At 37.6% G+C, this 25,942-nt stretch overlaps 1 protein-coding gene across 1 annotated transcript in view; it reads left to right on the forward strand.

The window, feature by feature from the left end:
* The window catches only part of Dop1a (DOP1 leucine zipper like protein A), a 93,835-nt gene that overhangs the window by 25,672 nt on the left and 42,221 nt on the right, over positions 1-25,942 (forward strand). Inside the window, exons 3-11 of the mRNA XM_051140576.1 lie at positions 1,333-1,523; positions 3,398-3,579; positions 8,171-8,341; positions 10,910-11,099; positions 12,229-12,327; positions 20,843-20,942; positions 21,907-21,989; positions 23,058-23,166; positions 24,671-24,791. Of these exons, the coding sequence (XP_050996533.1) occupies positions 1,386-1,523; positions 3,398-3,579; positions 8,171-8,341; positions 10,910-11,099; positions 12,229-12,327; positions 20,843-20,942; positions 21,907-21,989; positions 23,058-23,166; positions 24,671-24,791 (1,193 nt within the window). The 5' untranslated portion in view covers positions 1,333-1,385. The remainder of the gene's footprint in view (positions 1-1,332; positions 1,524-3,397; positions 3,580-8,170; positions 8,342-10,909; positions 11,100-12,228; positions 12,328-20,842; positions 20,943-21,906; positions 21,990-23,057; positions 23,167-24,670; positions 24,792-25,942) is intronic.

Genomic DNA, 25,942 nt, shown 5'->3' on the forward strand with positions numbered 1-25,942 from the left:
GAATGTCCTGCCCATTGGCTAGATCTGAAGTTAATTTTTCTACAAGTTTAAAAAAGGCGTCAAATTCAGTTTTATAAGTGTGTGTCTGTTATCTTTGAAAGAAGATTATTGGAAAAATTATTCTTACTCCATCAAATTGTTTTGGTAGCCCCTAAGGCCTATTCTTTTTTATTATTTTGTTTGTTTGTTGTGTAGCTTTGGCTGTCCTGGACTTCTTTGTAGACCAGGCTGGTTTAAAATTCTCAGCGATCCACCTTCCTCTGCCTCCTGAGTGCTGGGATTACAGGCGTGCGCCACCACGCCCAGCACACCTAAGGCAGCTGGTATAGAATGAGGCAGGCAGAGGTTAAAGTAAAAGTGTAAAAAGGGGAAGATACCTCACTCTCACCTCAATTAAATTCTTGTTATTAATTATCTATTGTGACAGGACAACCCTCTAACCAGTGGTTTATGGGAGAAAAATTTCTGTTACCTGTCTGAATGAATTTGAGAGACTTAGCTATATGTGTTGCTGATTAGGGAATTTCTTGCAGTAGAGTGACATCAAAGTGTCAGTGGGTGTCCACTGAAATCCAGACTTAGCTGATGATAGAGGATTTAAAATGACTCCCTCGTGGCTGTGACATGAAGCCTCAGTTCTTCTTGATAGGTTCAACTTCAGAGCTTCTTGAGGTGTCTTCATCATATGGTAGCTGGCTTGAACTAGAAATAAGTTGTCTAAGAGCCTTTAGAAGCTGAAGTGCTATTGATTCTGCCATTGTCTCTTCTGCCTTACTGTTACCACTAAATTTAAGTCTAAACCAAAGGACTGGAGGACTGGGCATACTCTTAAAGAGGAATATCATAGAATTTGTGGCTGCATTATACCCCAAATCAGTTTTGATTCAAACCAGCTGATGGTCCCTCATACTAGATGACCGTTATTAGTTAATGCAGTGGATCTTTAAAATAAATTATTCTTTCTCCTTTGGTGTTCCCCCCCCACCACCCCCCTTCTCCTATATCCTTGATGTAACCTTGATTCTAACTATTTTCACTAAATTTTTATTTTGATTTGCTATCAAAATAGAAGAGAGTATGTATCTGAAATGTTCCATTAACAAATGTGGCAGAAATAACATGAAGTAATCAGAACTTTTCATATGCCTAAATAAATTTAAGTGCCACTTTTTCAGTTTGACTATTACTATTACCCCTGTACACTAGCTGACTAGAATTTTGAGTACTTCATTTAAAGAAACTGTAAAATTAATCATTTCTTTTGTCATGAGACTTTCTGAACACACTTGATGCTTTACTTTGTAACCTTGGTTCCTCTGAAATCTCTTGCAGGGAATGATTTTGCATGACTTTGCAACTGGTCTCTAGTGTGACACGGTGGGAGGATGAACACAGAAGAGCTGGAGTTATTGAGTGACTCCAAATACAGAAACTATGTAGCTGCAATTGACAAAGCACTGAAGAATTTTGAATACTCCAGTGAGTGGGCAGATTTGATATCAGCGCTTGGAAAACTCAACAAGGTGTGCTCTTCTTATACATTTAGTTATTGGAGTAAAAACCAGAAATCTGTTTATACCTGTGTATGCAAGATTTAGCTAAATCATGAAGTAAAGACTACAAATGTAACTGAACCCCAGCTTTCATAAATGGCATTTTACTTTATGAGTTTATGCCTATGTGGTCAGGTGTATTACTAACACTTTAACAGTTCTCATTCAAAGAAACAGTACTGCTTAAAAGATACAATTATTAGCCAGGTGTGATGGCGCACACCTGTAATCCTAGCACTCAGGAGGTAGAAGCAAGTGATTGCGGTGAGTTCGAGACCAGCTTGCTCTACAAAGCGAGTCCAGGACAGCCAAGGTTACACAGAGAAACCTTGTCTCAAAAAAAGGTGGGGGGGGGGTGGTATATCATCATCATCGTTATTATTATTGGTCCCTGTAAAATTACAAAACTGGGAACCATATATGTTACTGTGAGGGTAAGTTTTTGTAATTGAACATCAGATAAAGTTCTGGAGTTCCTGGCTCCAAAATGAAAAGCTGTAAATGGAAAGTAATGACTGCAGGGCCCTTTCCTAATGGTGTAAGTGCAGCAACAGGAAACGTTTTATGCCTATGCAGGCCTAGTTACAAGTCAGTATTTTTCACAAAGGCAGTTTTAAATATAGGCCCTAGGCCTTGGAACTTGACTTGGAATGAGCCTTCTTCTGTGCGTAGGTCTGTTTTTAGCCAAGTTCCTGGAGAAGAGCCACTGATCAACTCTTGCTTCCTGTTTTGATCAATTTTGTTTTAATTTCAGTCAAACATTTCTTCCTTCACACACAGTTTTGGCATGATTTTTGTTCCTAGTGATTGGGAATGCTTCTAAATACTGAAAAAGTCTGGGTGGAAAAGAATAGTTTTATAATAACTTTAAACTTCAAACAGCTTCACATGCAGTTATTAGGAAAGAAATCTTAAAATATATAGCAAGGACAATAGAGTGCCTGATAGTATAAGAAAAAAAGCTTTCATTTCCACTCTGCTAAGTGTTCACCTTAACATGGGATACACAAATGTTGCTTGCACATTTTCTTCCAGCATTTACTGTGTGAGCTTTGAAAACTTTATCTCTTTATCATACTGTAAATTGCTCTATAGTATGACTTTGCTTTCAGGAAGTTAGGCTTTTTGTCTTGCTGAAAGATTCTAAAAGTCCCATTTAGAATGCCACTTGGGAACTATTTTCAAATGCAATTCTTTGAATTATAGACATGAGTTAGACTAACTAAGAGCATAGTCAGCTTCTTATACATTAATCAGTATTTATGAAAACACTTCACTGTATCCAAATAACAAAACATAAGATACTAAGATTATAGATGAAAGTAATATAAAATATGGTGGGACAACCCAAGGATTTTTATAACCATGCATGTGTGTGCACATGCAGACACAGACGTGATTGTGTGTGTGTGTGTGTGTGTGTGTGTGTGTGTGCTGTATTTGTTTATGTAGTCAAAACATATTTCAGTATAAATTTAATGACTGCCTACTCTAGTGATGACTTTTCTACTATATTTCCTTTGACTGACAGTCAGTTTCTCACTCCATAAATTGTGACCCCAGAGGGGGCAACTATGATTTTCTGTCTCATGACAGATAGTAAAGATTTGCAAAATCTTTACTCTCCACATATTTTGGGCAAACTATTCTTTTATTTGAAAATATATTTTCTTGTTACCATATAATGGGTTTATTTTTAACAACATGATACTTTTTATTTTTTTTTTATTTTAATTTCAAATATGTACTGATAATGTTTCAAAAATTTTCTGTGATAGTTTTATAAGAAAATAGCAATAAAATGAGACATTTTTCTCAGTTGCACTAAAATTATTTTCTTCAAGGTTTTACAAAATAATGCCAAGTACCAGGTAGTACCCAAAAAACTGACCATAGGCAAACGCCTAGCTCAATGTCTGCATCCAGCACTACCAGGTGGAGTTCATCGGAAGGCACTTGAAACATACGAAATCATCTTCAAAATCATCGGACCTAAGCGGCTTGCCAAAGATCTTTTTTTATATAGGTAAGAATAATTGTATTACCAATGTACAATATAAAAATATATTTCTAGCTAGATATGGTGGTACATGTATTTAGTCTCAACACTCGGGAGGCAGAGGCAGACAGATCTCTATGAGTTCAAGGCCAGCCTGACCTACATAGCAAGTTCTAGACCAACCAAGGCTGTATAATAAGACACTGTCTCCAGATACATATTTGTATATATGCCTAAACTATTTAACCTTTCTACAGTAAAATTAGAAATTTAAAAAATTGTTTCTTAAATAAATTTTAAGTCTTTAAGTGATTTAGAAAAAGGTAAAACATTTTTCAAGTTGTGTTTTATTCTTAGATGTCATTCATTAAAGTTGTCATTCAAAATTGTTGGCACTAATCAGGCATTCTACCCATTTAAGGTTGAAGCTAGGCCCCAGAAAATAAAATGCCTTGGTTTTCAGTAGCTTTAATGTCATTAATAACTCTTTGACCATCTTTTCCTTTGTCTTTTATAAAATGGCATTTTCTTTCATCTTTTTCCTTGTCTTTTACCACCCTTTCCTCTTCCACCCTAACTCAATATCTGCCATTTCTTAGGGTTCCCTTGGTTCTGGTCCTTCTGTGTTCTTATTTTATATTTTCTTGTTGAGCAAGCATATCCACACCCCTACTTATCTTCTTTGCCTTACCATGCCTATTTAAAGTGTATAATGTGGTGACGTGAGGTACATACCCTAATGAAGCAGATTCATATATCCCTCATCACACAGTTCTCTGGACCTTTCTTGCTGTTTTGTGTCTTTTGACTTGCATCTCCCTATTTCCTCCCTCATCTGATAACCATTGTTTGTTTATTATATATAGACTCCAAATTGATGACTCAAGTGCTGGCCCGAGCTTTAAATTCTTGATTTAGTCATCCCATATATGAGTGGTTAATTTATTTGGGGGGGCTTTTCTTGTCACCCACTCTAGCTTCTTAATAAATGACACAGAGACTTCCTAGATTTATTAAGAAGCTTTAGGCTCAATAGCTGGGCAGATATTGTTTTATTCTAATCCTCTAAGCTTCTAAGCTAGTCTGGCTACTTCCCAGCCACACGTCTCAAGTTATTTGCCATATATTCTATCTGGGCTGTTTCTGGTCCATCAGGTCAATTCCTCATGGCAGCGTCCTCTCAATATCTCTTCTTTCTCTTCTCCCACTTCCTGGTCCCTGCCTGAGATCCCAAGCACAGGAATAGAAGCTCCACCACCTCTTGTCTGCCCAGCAACAGCCTGTCCAGCTTTTTCATTTAACCAATCAGAGATCATTAGGGAACAAAGTTAATGCAACACTGATCAGAATATGTGACCATGCACTCATCTGTACTGTACCAGATCTTGGGGCCCAGAATTCAGCATTCATATATATAGACTACCAGGCCAACCCCCAACATATTTGTATATCTTTAACAGCCACTAAAACTCTACCTGTTTAAAAGTAAACCTACTTTATACTAAAGGTCTGTAAATGTTGCCACCGTCAATCCCTTTGCACAAGAGTGAAATGTGAATTGCACATCTTGTTACCCTGACCATATTCTCCTCCCTCCAGTGCTGTCCCTGGAAGTTCTGTCTCACAGTGGTTAAGAGTAGGGATGTTGCCGGGCGTGGTGGCGCAGGCCTGTAATCCCAGCACTCAGGAGGCAGAGGCAGGTGGATGACTGTAAGTTCGAGGGCAGCCTGGTCTACAAAGTTAGTCCAGGACAGCCAAGGTTACGCAGAGAAACCCTGACTCATAAAACAAACAAACAAACACACACACACACACACACACACACACACACAAAACAAACAAAAGAGTAGGGATGTCAAACAAATCGTGTGTTTTGGACCACTTCTTTAAAGGCTTTGTGCCCTCATCTACAAAGATGGAAATGATACTACTAGTCTCACAAAGTTGTTAATGTACAGAAAGTACAACAGTGTACCCAGTAACCTACATATTACCCTGATGTGTTTCCAGTGCATCTGTCTACCTCACTGACAGCTGCCAGTCCAAGTGAGCATCATCTTTACTGTGGGCTTTGTCACTGCCCTAATTACTGATGCAGCCTCTGTTCTTAGCTCCTTACACTCTGATTATTTTAAAACATGTTAAACAAATGATGTTAGGTATGGCTTCTAAGATTTCGTGTACTGGGTTGAAAAAAAATTTCAAACTAAGATTATCCAACTCACACTATAGATCATCTGTATGATTGCCAATTGTATGAGGATTCTTTTACATTGGCAAGCAAACGAGCTCTTCAGTGAACTTCAGTTGGACTCCTTTAGTCCACCTCGGTTCTTATTCTTTTTCTACAGATACCATTAGATCTCACAGGATGATGACCCAGTAAGACTGCTTCTAAAGCTAACACCACAAACAAGTCCAGGCCTCCATAACTTGTAACCTACAATCTACAACTTGTGGTCTATACAACTTCCTCTTTAGGCTCAATTAATTTGTTAGAGTAACTCATAGAATTCAGAGAAACGTATTCATTGGCTATCATAAAAGATACTTTAAGGGACACAGGTACACACGTGATGGTCCTGAGAACAGGAGCTTTCCTTCCTGAGTCACAGCTGGGGTACACCTCCTCTGGAGGTGTGGGTGAGCTCCTCATTACCTTCCCACATGCCCCCACATGTTCCCTGTCGAGAAACTCTGAACCCCCGACCTTTGAGTGGTTAATGGATCCTTTATTGCATAGGTAAAATTAAAGCATGAACAACCATATAGAAACTAATTCAACAAAAAAAAAAGTGTGCTCTAGTGCTAAACAGTGACACGCTGTGCAGGGAAGCCAGCATGGCTTATCCCCCTTCTCTTAGCACCTCTGTGTAACATTACTTCCTGGTAGCCTCCTTTTTTTTTTTTTTTTTTAAAGAAAATCTTCTGATCTACTGGCAATTAAGGTAGATGAGAAAATTCCTTTACAGCTACACCCAAGTCAAAATGGCAGGGAAAGATCAATTTTCACAATCTACCTCTGGAAAGAGAAAGTCTGGTTTTTATGATCTGGCTTTGTGATTAAAAAAAAAAGAGAGAAACTGATTTCTGAATCCTAAACAACCATAGCAAAAACAAAAGACTGTCCTTCATCTTTGTTGCTTTAGATCAGGAATGGAAAGCCAAGTGCTGTTTTGGTTTTGGGGTTTTTGTTTTTGTTTTTTCTAGTACATTGGGTTAGAAGCAAAGATGTCAGCAGAGAGCAAAGAAAGACAGAAATTAAGGAGATAAGAGTTATCATCAATGAGGCTAGCTCCTGGGAAAGGCAGGGCATGACTGTCACACAAAAGACAGTTTCACAAGGACATAGTATGACTACATCTTCAGGTCATACTGTTCCTAAATTTTGTGCAAAAAACTAGTCAGTTGAACATAATTTCTATTTCCCATATAAAGGCCAGAGTGGGTAAGAGTCATCATCTTTAAAGCACTGCCTGGGTGTAGAACATAGCACGAGGAACTGAAAGACTGAAACACTAGTGGCTGTGATCTGTTCCCATACTCACAGAGAGTTCAAAGCTAGTAATAAATATTCTAATACGTACCATTTACTACTTTAAGGAAATCAGATAGGGATATAATCCTAGTCTAATTAGCAGGTAAGTTTCATCAAGGATCAACTGAGAGCTGAATGTTTTGGAATCCTGCAGTGAACCATGGGGTCTTAGTAAGAGAGTGGGGACTGTGTCTTTGTGAAGAGGACAGGTAAAGACCTGGCAGCTACAGAGGTCGTGGAAGGTTCTCAAAGGAACAGAATGGCTGAGTTGGGAGTGCAAGAATGAAATGGGTGAGTGCACATGGGTTGTTCAGTGTATGCAGTAGCTGAAAACTGTTCAAAATCATGTTGGCAACAGGAAATCTATGAAAGGTTTTTATTGAAAGTAATAACTTCAGGCCAGATTTGAATTCTACCTGCTATGACGAGGTTTTGAAAATGTGGTAGTCTCTGCAAAATAATTCCCCAGATAAGATAGGAAGAATTTACTCAGAAATTATCTAGAAGGGAAGCCTGAAGAGAGAACATGGCCAGTGGTTGGTGGTTGGAGAAGGTATTTTTGTTTTGTTTTGCTTTGTTTGAGGCAGGGTCTCTCTACATAGCCCTGGCTGTCATGGAACTCAATATATAGACCAGGCTAGGCTGGAGCTCTCAGAGATCCGTTTTCCTCTGCCTCCTGAGTCCTGGGATTAAAGGCATACACCACCACACATGAGTCTTGAAGGAGACACTTTTACAGTAGGGCAAAACATCATTCCTAGATATATAGCTTTTGGGCAGCTAATAACAGATGCCATATTTTTAAAGGCTAGTTATGGAGGAGAAAGGTCAGCCTTCTGAAAAGATGAGAATTCTTGTTTGGAATAGTAGAACATAAGGACTTTGTGAAACAACTAGGAAGATTTTAGGGTTCGTGTATGTAAAACTCAGGTGAAAGAACCAGTTTAGTTTAATGGATGTAGAAATCATTAATAGATATTATTTTACTCATTTGCTGTAACCTGTTTCATAAAAAATAAAATATATTATATCATTGCATATGAATTAATGTGCTGTTTTACATCTTTCATTTTTTAACAGCTCTGGGTTGTTTCCTCTTCTTGCCAATGCTGCTATGTCTGTGAAACCAACACTGCTCAGTTTATATGAGATATATTACCTGCCTTTGGGGAAAACTCTGAAACCTGGTCTCCAGGGATTGCTGACTGGTATTCTTCCTGGCTTAGAAGAAGGATCAGAGTATTATGAGAGGTAAATGATATTTGGTCCACCTTGGTACTACACATCATGAATTAATCAGTAACCATTTTTAACTGTGTTTTAGCATAACAAAACTATTCTAGATGCATCAACATAACACATTAATACTAGAGGGATGGCTCAACAGTTAAGAGCACTGGCTTCTCTTACAAAAAAACTAGGTTGGATTCCTAGCACTGAAGTAGCAGCTCACAACTGTCTATAACTCCAGTTCCATGGACTCCAATGCCGTCTTCTGCCCTACCTGGGTACCACACATTCCTGTAGTAGGCATACATCCATGCAGACAGCATTTATATACACATTAAAAAATATAAATTAAGAAAAAAATACTGGGGCTAGAAGGATAGCTTAGGGATTAAGAACATTTGCTGCTCTTCCAGAGGACCTGAGTTTGAATCCCAGCATCAAGTTGGAAGTTCACAGCTCACTGAAACTCTAGTTTCAGGGGATTTGGCATTCTTTTCTGGCTTCTGTAGGCACCGGGCAAGCATATGGTACATAGATATACATGCAGACAAAACAGGTATACATACAAGATTTCAGTAGCAATAAAAAACTATTGTGAAGTATCTTGTTTGATCTTAGGAACACTTTTTAGTGTTTTCCAATTGTGTTGGTTCTTCATCTGTAAATGAAGCATAATTCTTCGTGTTACTGTAGTGATAAAACCAGCCAAATTCTTTTTATAACTTAGTCAAAAATTATGACCCATAATTTAGTGATACAACAAATAGATTAACAGATAATGAAGAGTGCAAAGTGGGTCCCTGTGCCAATGGCGTTTAAACTGCTAATGGAGAAAACTAGCTGGCACCAGTGCACCGCCTTTCATTAGCTGTTGTCATAATGCTTGATTCTTGATACTGAATGTTAAAGAAAGGGAACTAACTCTTCTGTTTTGGAGCCTATTGTTTTTTAAGAGCTAATAGCTACAGACAATGCATGATGCCCTTATGTTGTTACCAGAACTAGAATAAAAAGAAAAAGAAAAAGGAAAAGAAAGAAAGAAAAACAAATAAAGGAATTGAGTTTAGGTGGCAAAATAGAGAATGCTAAGTTTAACTTGTGAGTAGATGTAATGATTTAAACTTAAATAATTTAATTAAGTACATTGACTAATGTGTTTCAACTCTTTCCACAATACAATAAGATTCTAATCCTGAAAATACTGGATTATCCTTATAGGCTACATTGAAAAGAAAAAAAATGTAGTCAAAACTAAATAGCATAATTGGCTATTTCAAACTGTTTTTTATTGCCATTCTTATTACCCGGTGTCTGTGTGTGGCTGGTGTGGATGGCGGTCAGAGGGTAACTTTGTGCACTGTGAGTCCTACCTTCATGGAGGCTCCTGGTTGGAAGTCTGCTCTACAGGCTTTCATGGCAAATGCCATTACTCCTGAGCCATTTCTATGGCCCATCTTACTTGCTTTTATCAATTTCCCTATTTGCTTATAAGTTTAGAAGTATAAAATAAAAGTAGTTCATTTAGTTTAGAAATAAGTTTTACGATGTGGTGGCACGCACCTTCAATCCCACCACTAGAGAGGCAGATGCAGGCAGATCGCTGTGAGTTTGAGGCCAGCCTGGTTTACAGACTGAATCCAGGACACCAGAGAAACCCTGTCTTGAAAAAAATAACACACCAACAAACAAACAAAAACTAGAAATAAGTTTTAATTTATTCTCTTAAGGGAAGTCCAGAATCAGTACCATTTAATTCTACTAGGTCTAATTATTTTTGTTTTGTTTTCACTGTGTAACCTTGGCTATCCTGGATGTGTTTTGTAGACCAGGCTGGCCTCAACTCACAAAGATTTGCCTGCCTCTGCCTTCTAAGTGCTGGGATTACAGGCATGTGCCACCATGCCCAGCTTCTAATTAAAATTTAAAATAGAAATTAAATAATTCTCTGTCTGGCTGTAGCATCCTATGAGTTATGTTTTGTTAAGAATTCCATGTAAGTACTATAAGAGAGTTAATAAATGTGTTATTTTAATGCAGAGATACAATGAAGTCAAAGATTAATGTTACTAATAAATCACTCACTGAAGTCATATGACTTTACTATACTATACCATAATGTGATAGACTTCCATATATTGAATTGTTTATTTTGGTTAAAACAAGAGTCAATCACTGATAGATATCCTTAGTTTGATTTTTGTCATATGTCCAATTCATTTATATCATTGTGAATTCTATGTTATGATTTCAGAAAGCAAATGTCTTAAGGTTTTGTAGGAAGTCAGCATAGTTGTGCTGATTGATTAAACAAACTGTATAGACGTTGCTTTATAGCTTATTGTAATCTAACAATCCAGTAAGGTAGGCAGGTACAGTGGTGCAGTTCTCTCCATCTGACAGCTAGCACAGGGCGGAAGCAGGACTTTGTACCCCACCCTCTGAATTTGAAGTGTGCTCTTCCAGACTAGCTCACTTGTTTCTAGAGTGGAGCTCATGACTTTGCTGTGGATGCTGTTGTTTATTTTGGAAGAGAATCATGGTTGAGTTCTTTTCTCTGATTGTGAATGTCTCCTTCTGTTGTGTGCACAGAACAAACACACTGCTGGAGAAGGTTGCTGCTGCTGTAGAGCAGTCGGCATTCTACAGTGCCCTCTGGGGCAGTCTGCTCACCAGTCCCGCTGTGCGCTTACCTGGAATCACATATGTCCTGGCCCATCTGAACAGGAAGCTTTCAATGGAAGATCAGCTGTATATAATTGGCAGTGACATTGAGCTCATGGTAGGTTGTCTTGTCAGAGGTGTGTCTCTAAAGCCAGGCATCCCAGACTATTCTGAGAATCACGCCATGGGCAACATTTCTGTTTTTATCAAAGAAAACAGCCAAAATACTGAATAATTATTGATAATTTAAAGGATTATTTTTCTCATGAAAAAGACATTATTATGTATGCCTATTCACTCTTATTCAAGCAAATCCATGATTTTAATTACTCCTGTCTTGCATACTAGTAGACTGCTGTTACCAAGGCTACATTTATTATAATATCCCAAAGTGGACCTTCCCTTCAGTCTTATTTTTCTTTATAAAGAAATTTGCAATTTAGACAAAGTGATATAGCTGACATCTGAAAAAAGGAATAGCCCACAGACTGTGTTCTTATGTTCTTTTTAATTTCAAGACTGGTAACAGAAGGAAATCTGTATAGGATGCTGTAGCCTTAAGATGGGCAAGAAATTCATTTTCAAAAGCTCTTAAATGTTTTTTGATTAACCTTATTTTCCATATAATGATACAGCTGAATTTAACATACAACTTTGCTTAGATTAAATATTAAATACATTCACTAAAATTGGGCCATCTTACATGTATGAATTTTTACACATAAATATAGTCTCCTAACTACTACTACAAAGAAGACTAAGAAATTTATATCACTCCAAAAATCACTAGACTCCTGTGGTCACTCCTTTCCTGATTTCAGATCCTTGAAAATGTTCTATCCAGACTGTTAACATAGGTTGAATCATACTGCTGATGGCCTGTGGGTGTGGTTCACTCACAGTTTACAGCGCAATTGAGATTAGTCCATGCTTCTGTGTATGTCATTGGCTTGTTGCTTTATGTTGCTCCATATTCTCTTGTTGACAGTATCATAGTGTGGTTATTGTTTCATCAGTCAATGGACATTTGACTTGCATCCCACTTAGTGCAAGTATGAGTGTAGCTGCTAGGCAACATTTGCACAAACATGCTGGGTAGACATGATAGGGCACAGGGTAAAAAGTCATTGATACTGACATTTGTCTGTTGCACTCTGTGAAAAGCGCAGGTATATATTCTGTCTTAGATAAATGAAACGTTACTATGGCAAACATTTCCCAGCATGCTAAAGGCTTTCTTCTTTCAGGTAGAAGCAGTAAGTACTTCAGTGCAGGACTCGAGTGTACTTGTACAGAGAAGCACACTGGACCTCATCCTCTTCTGTTTTCCATTCCATATGAGCCAGGTAAACGTCATGCTATTGCTGTCAAAAGGCATTCCGTGAAAGTCACAGATCTGTGCTGTTTAGTCATTTTAAAGGCACTATATTAGAATATTTTCTTTATACTTATAATTGAAAACAAATTCCTTTTTGGTGAAGTAGAAATTGTGATTATTTTAAAGAAAAATAAGGATACAGCCACTGAAGCAGATTGCTTTATACATTTCAAAAAATTTTTAAACTTTAAAAAGGCAGTAGGTGCTCATTGCTAACTCTAAATAAATAGAGTCTTGAGACCCAGGCCTTCAACTCTGCTAACATCTATCTGCTGGTGCCTTATATTGCTTTGGAGCTCCAGTATATATGCCAGGACTTTGGGAAGTTATCCATTGCTTGAGAACCAAACATTTAGTCCTGGGCCATTTGCGACACACTTCACTGTAGATACAAGCAACTGACTTGACAAATCATGAATAAAGTGTTACATTACTAGGACTTAAGCAATGTCCTTTAATTTAAAAGAAATTTTGTATATCTTTAAAAATACTAAACTTTGATGAAAAATGAGACTTAAACACTAGAATGAGTACATTCCAAATTGGTAGAACTAAATACTTTACACAAGTAAGATGAAAAGGCTTTCTGCTTTGAAAATTAAATTTATGCCAGGTGGTAGTGGCATGCACCTTTAATCCCAGCACTCAAAAAGCAGTGACAGGTGGATCTCTGTGAATTCCAAGAGATCTTGGTCTACAGAGAGTTCTAGGACAGCCATGGCTACATAATAAGATCCTGTCTCAAAAGAAAGAAAGAAAATAAGAAAAAGAAAATGCATTTCTAAAATGGGATTAGCAGGAAGGACTTTGATGTTTTTATGTGGCTGCTAGTTGAGAGCTCAGCAACTTCTCATAACTGGCTAAGTTTATTGTTTTTGTTTTTTTACTACTTTACTAATTTTTTTTACTTCATTTAATTTGAATAAAAATTGAAGACTTTTATAGTTCATTGAGTACATTGTCACTAGTTGAGACATAAACCACTTCCTATTTTCTATTTTGAGATCCCCGCACTCTTAGCCATGGGCCTTTTTTCTGCCCTCTGGACTTTCACATTTTCTTTACTGGGGAAGTTCAGTGAAGACTAAGCTGGCCAAAGCTGTAGCTTAGAGATGGCCAAATGGACCACAATATGAGGTTTGTTTGTGTCTTTGTTTAACTTTGTTAAAGTCTTATAAAAGAAGACAAAGAGTAGATCAAAGAAATGTGTTGTAAGAACCTAAACCTGCACTGCCTGGCACTTAGGAAGAGCATTCATTAGTGACTTTTGATCTTGACCTTTTTTCCTGTTGACATTCCATATTAATAAACTCTCCACGGAAAGGCTCCTCCACAGCATCTAGGAATTAATTGATAAGAACTTAATTTGTGATGTTCCTAGGTCAGGAATTAAAATTAAACCTTCCTTGTACTTTCCTACTCTCCCTTCTCTCTATTCCTGCAACCCAAAATTCTCCCAGACCTCCTACGCTGTGTTTCAGAAAGCAGTAATGTATTAAGTAATCTCTGTTCACCTCTCTCGGCTACTGCTGCAGTACTAGTCCCGCATTACTGTGTCACATTGTAAGGCTCCGAGGCTGATATAGTCATCTTTGTTTTCCACTTGACTTTTTTTTTTCATGTCTTGCATGTGATATATTCTTAGCAAGTATTGATTTTAATTATAACTTAGCAGAGTCTTCATTACCTACCTCAAAAATAGGATTGCTATTATGTTATGGATGGAATGGTAGACCTCTTTAACTTACTTCAGGTAAAGCTGACCTGAGTATCCTACTGTTGTTAGGTTATAGAGATCTGTGTTAGTTGAGATTATAGAGATCTTTACATATTGCAAAATGTGTGGTGATGTCAGTAATATTTAAGAGTGGCTTCTTAGCCATGCATTTGGTGATGGTGTCACACATGCCTTTAGTTCCAGCATTGTGGAGGCTTAGGCAGGGCGATTGTAAATTCAATAGTGAGATCTTGTGTCCAAAAAGAAAAAAAAAGTGGCTTTTTAGCTGGGGAGTAGCTCAATGGTAGATGCAACAGGCCCTAGGTTCAATCTGTAGCATCACAAAATATGACTTTCTCTGGATGTGGTGGCACATGCTTTTAATCCTAGCACTCAAGAGGCAGAGGCAAGTGGATCTCCATGAGTTCCAGGCCTACCTGGTCTACAGAGCAAATGTAAGACAACCAGGGCTACACAGAAAAACCTTGTCTCAAAACAAAAACAAAAACAAAACATATGATTTTTTTATTTATTAGTAGTTGACAAAAATTGTGAGTTTTTTCCTCCATGATGTTTTCAAATATATGTAGAGAGAGGAGAGGAAGAACATCTTAGAATGTATTACTAACTCATTTATTACATCATGAACTTACTTCCTTCAGTGAGGACACATTCTTAACTTTCAATACAACAGATATTAACTATGGTTACCATGGTGTAGTAGATCTCTGAAACATTCCTCCTAAAATTGAAGTTTTATATCCTTTACCATTTCTTCTATTCTTTCCGATAAGATGGGGAGACATTGGTGCTTCCAAGATTTTGAGACAGTGCCTATCATCTGCATGTCTGTTAGTGAAGAGATAGCATAGGAGTCCTCAAAGTTCTGGTTGCAGGATGCTATTGCATGCTTAAAAATACTAAGAATCTAAACAGTTCCTGATGTAAGTTAATGCTATCTGTATTTATTATGTAATTTAAAAAATAGTCTACTGATTTATCTCAAAATAAATGAGCAAATAAATCTTACCAGTGTGAATGACATCTTGTAAAAGTACGTTACAGCTCAAAAAGAAGCTGTGAGCAGCAGAGTTTCCTACTTCTTATCACTCTGTTTAATAACTGGCCTAAGAACACAAAAAATGAAAGCTCATACCTCTGCTTTTTGGTTGATGTATATGAAAAAAAATTAACTCTCACCCTCTCACGTTGTTATGCAGTTGGAAAAATCAAGAATCTTTAATATTTTCTGATAATAGGTATAATTCTTCTTTGATACTATACCAAAGTTAGATCTACAGCTTAAGCTAATTGTGATCTATAAATATAAATCAACTTTTAGTTTCTGTCCTGCTACAGTTTGCTAGTCTAACTGATACTTTTAGTTTCTGTCCTGCTACAGTTTGCTAGTCTAACTGGTACTTTTACTCATGTGATTTTGGAGCATCAAGTTTGGTTATTTAGAAAACGCTGCTGTACTCCACTGGGCAGATGTCCCATATATGGGTCCACTTTACCAGATTCAACCAAACAATCAGAAATGTTGCTAATACCACTTATGTGTGTAACTTTTTCTCATCACTGTTACCTGACATGAAACACTTTAAGGGAGGAAAGGTTTATTTTAGCTTACTCTTTCATAGAGATTTCAGTCATCATAACAACAAGGCAATGGCAGCAGCAGGAGCTCAATCTAGGCAATGAGAGCTTGCAGCAGCAGCTGTACATTCCAAGTCCACCTCCCCTCACCCATCTCTACCAGCTCAAGTACTTCCTGAAGCCCCTTAAAACAGAACATGAGCCTGGAGGCAGGTGTTTCTGGCCTAAGCCATTGCATTTTGAAAGCAGTATCTACCTTTATTTATTGTTTTGTTTTGTGTCTGTGTCCACAGCACTTATATGGAAGTCAGAGGACAATTTGTAGGATTCAGATCTCTTTTTCAACCTTTATGTAGACTTAGAAAAATGAGCTCAGGTTATCAGGGTTGGCAGTAAGCATGTTTTACCTATTGAGCCTCGTTTGTTTGTTGGTTTGTTTGTTTCCTTCAAGACAGGGTTTCTCTGTGTAGCCTTGGCTGTCCTGGACTCTCTTTGTAGACCAGGCTCTCAGAGATCTGCCTGTCTCTGCCTCCCAAGTGCTGGGATTAAAGGTGTGCACCACCACACCCAGCCCTATTGAGCCTCTTAACAGCCCCAAATCATAACACTTCATCAGTGAAAGAATTTTAGGGACTGAACCATCCAGGTTTGTTCCTCCTCGCCCATTGTTTTTTGGAGCTCAGTCTGACTGGTCCTCCCTGCACTGTTCCCAAGCCAGGATTTAACCCAGATTGCACATTGTGTGTATCAGCCCAGTCTGGTCAGCCGCCTGACTTCAACCTACTCATTCCGCACAGTCGCCAGGCCTTAACCCAGGTGCTCATCCTAGGCCAGATTGAGTCTGCCCTAACCCAGAACCCACATTTGGACATGGGTCAAGCCTGGTGAGTCACTGGAACCTAGTCTGCCTGCAACATTTTCAACCCTCAGGCTGTTCCTAAGTAGCACATCCTGTTTAAACATCCTAGCCTGAAGTGTAGATTGCACCCCTCCCAACTGGTCAAAATGCAAAGGACAACTGATCATGGGTGCCTTGCCCTAATTGTTTCAGATACAACACAACACCTATACCTAAGGCTCAAGGGACATCATGAAAGAGAGAGTAGAAAGATTGTAAGAGCTTAAAGATCAAGGTATCCTCTTCAAGATTGTTCTTGTAAATATGGCAGGGAAGCTGTGCCCATGGCATTTCAACAGCATGCTTGCCTCAACAAGACCTGAACAGTAACAGCTTCAGTTGACATACCAACGTGGATGGTGGGATGTCACAAGGCCCTACCACTAGGTGAAGAGCTGCAGGCAATTAATGACTGCTGACAGAGGTAGAATCAGGTTTTCCCAGGAATGGGCCCTAATTGGTTTCCCAGTACTGAGTGGTCATCCCTAAAAACATACATACTTGCAACAGTAAGTGGGCTCAAAAGGTTGTGTTTATATATTTACTCATTTATAACAGCTAAAGATAAAGAAGCTAGGAGTTAGAGAAGGAGGAGGTGAAACATGGGAGAACTTGGAGGAAAGGGCAAATAATGTAAATCAGTTCATATATATGAAGCTTAAAAATAAGTAAAGTTGGCAGATCTGGACCCAGGGTGGCCTGCACAAACTGCTGTACCAACCAATGACAATGCATGCAGAAAACCTAGACCCCTTATTCAGATCTAGCCAATGGACAATGCAGTCTCCACAGTTATGTGGAGAGCGGGGACTGACTCTGACATGAACTCTGGTGCCCCCTATTTGACCACTTCCTCTTGGTGAGGAGGCCTGGTGGCACTCAGGGGAAGGGGAAGCAGGCATTCTGGATGAGACCTGATAGGCTGTGATCATGTGGTGGGGGAGGAGGTCCTCTTCTGTCACAGGCCTAGGAGAGGGGAATAGGGTGAAAGAGGGAGGAGGGCACAGGAAGATACAAGAGAGGGGATAACAATCGGGATGTAATCTGAACAAATTACTTTAAAAAACACTAAAGTTCAGGAAAAAAATAGGTAAAATTTTTAGCTCAGTGTCTGGAAGCAGTGTTACTTTAACACACAGAGTCTTTCACAATGTAATTTCCTTGTGGAATTGACAATATTATTTATAGCAATATTGTTTCTGTTTAAGTGACAATGTCATTTTATTTCTTTGAGGAATAACTATTGAATGCTAAAATCTAAAAGATCATTTTTATATTAGATATAACCTAATGTATATATTTTTTTAAAAACAGTTTTTTTTAAAAAAGCTATTAAGTTCTGAACAGTAAGAGAACCATCATGCATATGTATCAAAAGCACATGACATGTGCTTACAATTTCGGTATACAAAATAGTAAAAGTCATAGACTGAAATGTCTACCTTGAATGACAACCTTAAGTTTCAGTAACATTCTTTTAAAAGAATTGTGAAACTGCCTAGTTCCCTGCCCCCGTTTCTTTTATGTGCTGGAATTGAAGCCAGGGTCTCCTGCAAGTTCATCTACCACTGAGCTATACCATCTACTTGTTTACCTTTTTTTCATGGTGTTTTTATTTTCCCCCAAGAACATGGCAGCAAAAATGCAAAGTATGGTGGTTGCCTCTACTCAGCTGCTCTTCATACAGATATTCCAGCTGTTTAACTTGCTTCTTATATGTTGGGGGAAAATGTCAACACAGCAAAAGAAAAAGTCAATACACATAGATAATTGTTATCGCATTTTCTTTATTTGTTGTATATCTGGTTTCCCCCTGTAGGCCTCCTGGAATGGTACCTAGAGATCACACTTGACACATTTTTCTAACTTACTGACAATATCTGTAAAGAATGGGTATAACTTGTCATTTGTCATCTGTTGCTAATTTAGAGGTTGATTTCCTTTCCATATCAGGAAGATGGCATAGAGAAGCTTCATTGTGATTAGGGGAAGGTCAGCTCTGCATCCAGATGAGGCACTACCCAAGCATTTCATTTTCACAATGCTTTGGCACCTTAAGAAGCCTGGATGATTTTTGTTGTTGGGTTACTTTTCTTTTCTTCTTCTTCTTTTTTTTAATTACTTCCTTGAGAATTTTATACAATCTATTTTGATCATGTCCATGCTGTGTAAACTCCTCCTAGGTCTACCGCTTTCCCCCAATCCACCCAACACTGTGTTATCTTTAAAAAAAAAAAAAAAACCATTCAGTCCAGTTTGCACTGCACATATGCTCCTGGATGTGTGGCCTTGCACGGAAGCAGAGTTGACCTATCAAGCCAAGCCCTTAAAGAAAACTGACTCTTCTCTCCCAGAAACTCAGTTGCCAACAGCTCCAACATGGAGAGGGGAGGTGGGTGCAGAGTCCCAGCCTTAGTTCCAGAGCCACTAGCAATTGAGAGCTGTCAGGTCCTTTTTCATAGAATAGCTTTAAATTGGTCAGTTTCTAAGACCTGACTTTAAGTCAGTTATTTCCTTCACCTCAGAGTCTAGGCTTGAACTTAGGCCATCAGGTCTGTATGACAAGAACGCAAGGTGGTGAATATTCTGATTAGCTTTGAGTTTCAGAACATTTCATCTTTCCTAAACACTTATTAGTGGTTTTTCATTATCCCTCATCCCACCTCAGTGCTAAGCTACCATTAATCTAAAACACTTTTTACCCCTATACACTTGCCTATGCTAGACTTTTGTATAAATGATTAGTTACAATTTTAAAAAAAGAAAGTACAACACATGGGGGCTCACAGCCATCTATAATGAGATCTGGTGCCCTCTTCTGGTGTGCAGGTATACATGCAGACAAAACACTGAATACATAAATAAATTATTTTTTCTTCCAAAACTGTCCTTTACTGTGTTGAGTACAATGGCTTGGCTTGGTCTCTCAGAGAAAATGCTGCCAATGCACACAAGTCAGTTCAGTTCACAGGAAGACAATAAAGGGCATTTCCCACTCAAGAGTATGGTTTAACTAATGCAGGCAGTAACTTAGACCCAAAGCCCCTTTCTTAGGTGAGTTCCCATTGATCTCTTCATAGGAATCCTGGGAGATTGTGATTTTTTTTTAACATATACATCTATTTTATTACACGTGAATAAGACAAACTACATACAGCAGGGAGAACCATGAGACAGACAATCATGAGTTATGTCGATGTCACATTATAGTGATTTGGCTATTTGTATTTGTCAGACTTGAAGTAAACATCTTTCCTATCTTGCCAGGTCTAAATTTCTGAATGAAATTCAATATCTATCAGATCTCATCTCTATTAACTTAAATCCTTTATCTTGATCTAAAAAGATAATCTGATGCCCTCTTCTGCGCAGGTGTACATGCAGGCAAAACACTGAATACGTAAATAAGTCTTAAAAAAAAAAACTTTATCTCACAGAGCCTCTGAGTATTCTTATTATTAGCAACAAATTTATTAGCTACTTCCCATTTTGTTCAACTTTACATCTTTTGATTGAAATAAGATCTTCCGTAATTGCCAAGCTTCAAATTAAAGCTAGTAGAGAAAAGTTAAAGTTATTGATTAGAACAAAAGGACTATAAGTAGAATCCTTTTAAGAGGAAAAATGAAAAGGACTTCATTGATGGTAACAGCTTCCGGAAGATTTTAAAGTCCATTGACATTGCTGAATGGCTAATGCCATATGACTTCCATACTATTTTTCCTCTTTATCATCCTTGTTGGCATCAGATTTTACTGTTGATGGAGAAGTAAAAAGAATTTTAAACATGATGATGCTGAAGTGAGTGAGTTATAGTCTCAGCTATAAAATTAAAGTGGAGGTAGGGAATACTGGCACATACTTAAAACGTGGTTGACAGAGGTAGGCAGAAAGTCCCTTTGCTGCTCAAGGAGCTTCGGGCCAGACTTCAAAGCTCTGTGGGGCTATCCAAAAAGAAACTAAGAGTTATGTTATCTTTCCTCCTGCTTCCTCGAATGTAAATTAGAAGTAATAGCTCCTGTATTTGAAAGTTTAGACAAAGCAATGTTATATAAAAACAACTGGCACACACTCTAATATTCTCAGCAGACTTCAAGACATTCTAATTTTTTTTTATGAGTAAAAAGGTTTGAGGCCAGCCTGGTCTACAAAGTGAGTCTAGGACAGCCAAGGCTATACAGAGAAAATGTCTTGAAAACAACAACAACAACAAAAAGGAAAAATAGTATTATACTTTTATTAAGTAAGCATAACTACATTACTTTTCAGGCCACTCGACCAGATATGATCAGGATCTTGTCAGCAGCCCTTCATGTAGTACTAAGGAGGGATATGTCACTGAACCGAAGACTTTACGCATGGCTTCTTGGTAGGTAATTAATGAATATGCTTATAATTGACAAAAATTTTTAAAAATGAAAGGAGATTTGCCATATATGAGTATCTCAACTTGTATGAAGAAACTAAACATTTATGTATAAGTGAACAATAAAAAATAAAAACTGCCAGAAAGATGGCTATGTGATTAAGAGCATCTGGCGCTCTTCTAGAGGACCAGAGTTTAGTTACCAGCACCTGCATCAGGTGGCTCATCACCACCTGTAACTCCAGCTCCAGGGAATCCAGTGCCCCCTCCTGGCCTCCAAGGACACATGCACTCATCTAGTACACACATACGCACACACAGAGTAATAATAATAATACTGTTATTATCTTTTAAAGTGATTATACTATTATTATTAAAACAACTCAAGTGGAAGAACTATTAATGATGAAATCCATAAAGTCATGTTCATTTTAACAAGATATTTTTCCTTTGACAAATTGCTATGGTTATACTTAATGTTGTGTATTAAAAATAACTAGTTAATAGTCAAAATAATGACAAAATTTCTAAAACTTCAAAGTCACTAAGGAATCTTAAGTAGTAAGTTCCACTGTCTCACAGGTGATACCAGTGTAAGGCACTGTGTACACTGTAGAGCATTACATGCACGTCATCTTTGCATACATGGCTTGTCTGTCCTCACAAGCTCTTACCAGATGACTTACCTTAGATACTGTAAATCCTCAGTGCTTTTACTGTAAGATTTGGAGTAAAGAAACAAGATAATTCTGGATGGATTCTATAGACTCATCTATTGAATTGGTTTCCCTTTATTAAACTATCTAAAATGGTCTCTCTTGCTGACACTGAATGGGCTACTAATTGGGTAAGTGTTTAGTGCTGTTTTTGAGATATTTTAGAATTTAGTGACAACAGTTCTAAGGCTTCTGTTTTAATTTTGTGATTTATTCCCATGGAGGTTTTGATAACAACGGTGCTATCATAGGACCCAGAAGCACAAGACACAGTAACCCTGAAGAACATGCCACTTACTATTTTACAACCTTCTCCAAAGAACTGCTAGTCCAGGTAACAGCTGTCTCATTATTCTTTGCCTACCTCCTGTTGGAAAGCCTAAGACATGGTCCTGCTTTAGCTGAATTCATAACTGAAGAAGTCAAGACTCTAAACTTCCAAAGAATGGCTGTTACACAGCTATAGCAAAATGGTGATGGTAGCTGGACTCCCACAGAAGGACAGCTTTGTAGCTATCTGCTCTGTAAACGTTGGATCTTTTCAAAATGTGACCGAGACCCAAATTTCCTATGAAACCTCAGGTCGATGAGGCTTTTGTAGGCTAGATACAGTAAGACTGCAGCTCACCTAGAAATGCTAAAATTATCCATTTATTTCCTATTATATTTATTTAAGATGCCTCAAAATACTCTAACCAAATGTATTAAGAAAACAAATGATTGCCCAAGCAGTTTTCTTTATTTACTTACTTGATTTTGAAACAGTATCTTGCGGTGTAGCGTAGTTGACTTTGAACTCATGACCCACCTGCCTACTTCACTTTCTGAAGTGCTAGGATTGCAATATCGACCACCATGCCCAGCTTGAAGCATTTTTAAATGAAGGAAAGTGTACATTGAAATTTAAGTACCTAAGAAGATAATGCCATACCAGATCCCTCAGATATAAGATGGCATCATTGAAATTCATGTCCAAAACAGAAACATCTGTACCTAGAACTCCAACACTCAAATTCTCAATACACTTCTCTTGACTCTCCTTCTTTTTTTTTTTTTTTTTTCCCCCAATGAAAGTTCATGATCCAGATTAATGGTATGCATTTGTAGCCCCAGCACTCAGAGGACTGAGGCAGGAGGATGGTGGGTTTGTTGCCAGTCCGGTCTTTATAGTGCGGCTTTGTCTCCAAAATATATAACAAACTAATAATGATAATAATTTAAACATTTAGCTTTCTCCAGATGGATGAGTCTGGCATGTTTCTCCCTGGCATAGAAAGAAGACTTCAGTCAGAATAGCACAGGGGATGTGAATCTGCATTTTAGATGGATATAGTTCAAAATAGTTTTTCTATTAAAGATATTACTAGTTTCTAAGTCACTAGTATGCTTTTCTTTTTTAAAGGCCATGGTGGGAATCTTACAAGTGAACGGATTTGGAGAAGAAAGCACTCTCATGCAGGATCTAAAACCTTTTCGAATTTTGATCAGTTTATTGGATAAACCTGAGCTAGGTAATACATGCTGCTCTCCCAAAACTTAAAGTGACATGCTTTTAATGTTGTTTCAGAATAAAAGTAAGGTGAAGACATTGGGGAAATTGCTTTATTTTTGAAGTGGTTTTAAAATAGAGATTCTCAACAATTTCTTAACTGAAGTCACAGGTGTGCAGTGTGCTTTATGTTAGCGTAAGACCTATGCATTACACTGTATAGGCAGCAAAGTCATTTTTTAAAAGATGTCATATCAGTTCCTTTCAGTATTCACTGAAATGGAAACATTTTTATTTGTCATAACTAACTTATAGTTCATAGAATTTGAGGGCTGGAACAGAAATATGAGTTATATCTTCCCTTCATAGTCTTGTTGCTGTTGTTTTCTGTAGTTTCTTTCATTGTGTGTTTATTACATATGAAGTTATTGGAAAATTAACTGTGGTACTTAACATAAACTAAGGAAAAGCAATAATCTATTTTTTAAGAAATTTATTTATTTTTATTTCATGTGAATTGGTGTTTTGCCTACATGCATGTCTGTATGAGGGTGTGAATTAAACAGTTTTTAAGCTGCTTTATGGGTGCTGAGAATTGAGCCCAGGTCCTCTGGAAGAGCAGCCAGTGCTCTTAACCACTGAGCCATCTCCAGCCCCAGGTATGCTCTATTTAAAGTATGTAAAATTTCTAATTATACTCAGATGTTTTGCCACGGATGCTATAACTCACCAACTGTTAAAAGTGAATATTTAAATATAAGATGGGCAAATTGTATGAAGAATTTCAATGGGCTCATTTTTGAAATATTCTGTGATAGTGATTAAGCTGAGAAGATTTTTGTTGTTATTTTGGTTTGGTTTGGTTTGGTTTTCTGTGTTTTGTTTTGTTTTGTTTTCCAGACATGGTTTCTTTATGTTATCTTGGCTGTCCTGAACTCGCTTTGTAGGCAGGCTAACCTCAAACTCACAACAATCCGCCTGCCTCTGCCTCCTGAGTGCTGGGAGTAAAGGTGTGCACCACCATGCATAGCGAGAGGATTTTTTTAAAAAGTAGCAGTAACTGTGAAGCAGACAAATTTATCCTACTGAGGTTGAGCATTATTTAGCAAGAGCTCTGATGTGGCAACATCTACTGGATGGTCATTCTAAGGCTGCACAGTGTACCTCACAGAAGTTTCTCCAAGTCTTTAAACTATCCTGCAAGTCTGGTGGTGGTCTCCTCATTTGGGATGAGGAAACTAAGACTCAAAAACTAAAGAGCCTTTCCATGACAACAGAGACCTAAGCAAAACAATTTTCCTGGTTTTGTTATGTCTACTAATATGACCATATATAAATAGACACTTATCCCATTATTTACTATTAGACCACATTTCAATATATAGAGTTCAGTTTAGCTTCTGGGGGTGGGAAATCTCTTCTTAAAGGTGCTTTTTTACAAAGCATGCTTTAATTGGATCATTCTTCAAGACAACATGATTTGCCAATTAAGTTGCTGCCTATAATTTGCTGTATATTAATTTTAGGACCTGTAATTCTAGAAGATGTTCTGATTGAGGTGTTTAGAACATTGTATTCTCAATGCAAAGCAGAATTGGATCTTCAGATGGAACCACCCTTCAGCAAGGACCATGCTCAGTTAAGCAGGTAGATTACTAAAAATTAAGCATAAAATAAAGGAGAGCTCATTTATTAGTGTTTAAGAAATGACTCTAATATATGAATTAGTACAGTGTGATTATTAGTAATGGTATGGATTTTACAATAACGTTTATATTACAATAAATAGAATTATCTTCATAGTATAAAGTATCATAATTGCACTCATTATTCAAACAGGCATTTAGGCAAGACCGTAATTACCACTTGATTACTTGATTGGTTCTTAATCAGACCAGTTTGGGAAATTAATGTTGAATATTTGGGCTGATGAGATGGGTCGGTGGTTTAAGAAAGGTACTTGGCTCCAAGCCTGACTGACCCTCTTGAGTTCCATCCACTAAACTTATATGGTAGAAGGAACAAACCAATTTCTGCAAATTGTCCTCTAACCTCTGCATGCTCATTGTGTCACGCCCATGTACACACACAGCATAAAGGAGCAAATGCAAAAGTTAAACAGTAAAAACTGATGACAGTTCATGTGACAATAATAGCCCCAGAGAATGTAATTTATAAACTCACCGGAGACTGGATGTGTCAGTTAACGAGAGCTGGGCAAAGTCTTTTTTTGTTTTCTGTGTTAGGCAGATCACTTCTATTGTAGTATAACCTACTACAGTAACAGGACAAAGCTTCCAAGGCTACAATTGTTTTGGGGTTTCTTGTTTTCTTTTACTAATTCTTCTTTTTATTATTGTTCTTTGGTGGTAATTGGGTAATACTCTTAACTTGCCTAAAACATACTTTATATGTATATAAAGCAGACACATATGATTTCTGATGATATAATTCCCACTTATTTTGTTAGAAAAGTTGATGTTGGTAAATGCATTAATTTATTTGACTCTGTACTCCGAGCATTTGTATTATCCTAGGGAGTATATTAGTCCCTGACAGCGGTACTGGCAATGTCTGTATAAGACAGTCACTTTAGTTGTAGAAAGGATAGAAAAATAGCTAAGAAATAGGCTGAAGGCTAACCACTTGAAATACTGTCATTTCTTCCGGAGAATTTCTGTAACAAGTAAAATTTATAGTAACTATGCTTTATGATTTCTTCTTTCTTGTTATTGCTAAGATGAGACCTAGAGAGTCTAGCACTGAGCTACACGCCCAGTGCTTTATTGGTTTTTAAG

The sequence above is a fragment of the Acomys russatus genome, chromosome 32 (assembly GCF_903995435.1).
Source record: "Acomys russatus chromosome 32, mAcoRus1.1, whole genome shotgun sequence".
Taxonomy (NCBI): domain Eukaryota; kingdom Metazoa; phylum Chordata; class Mammalia; order Rodentia; family Muridae; genus Acomys; species Acomys russatus.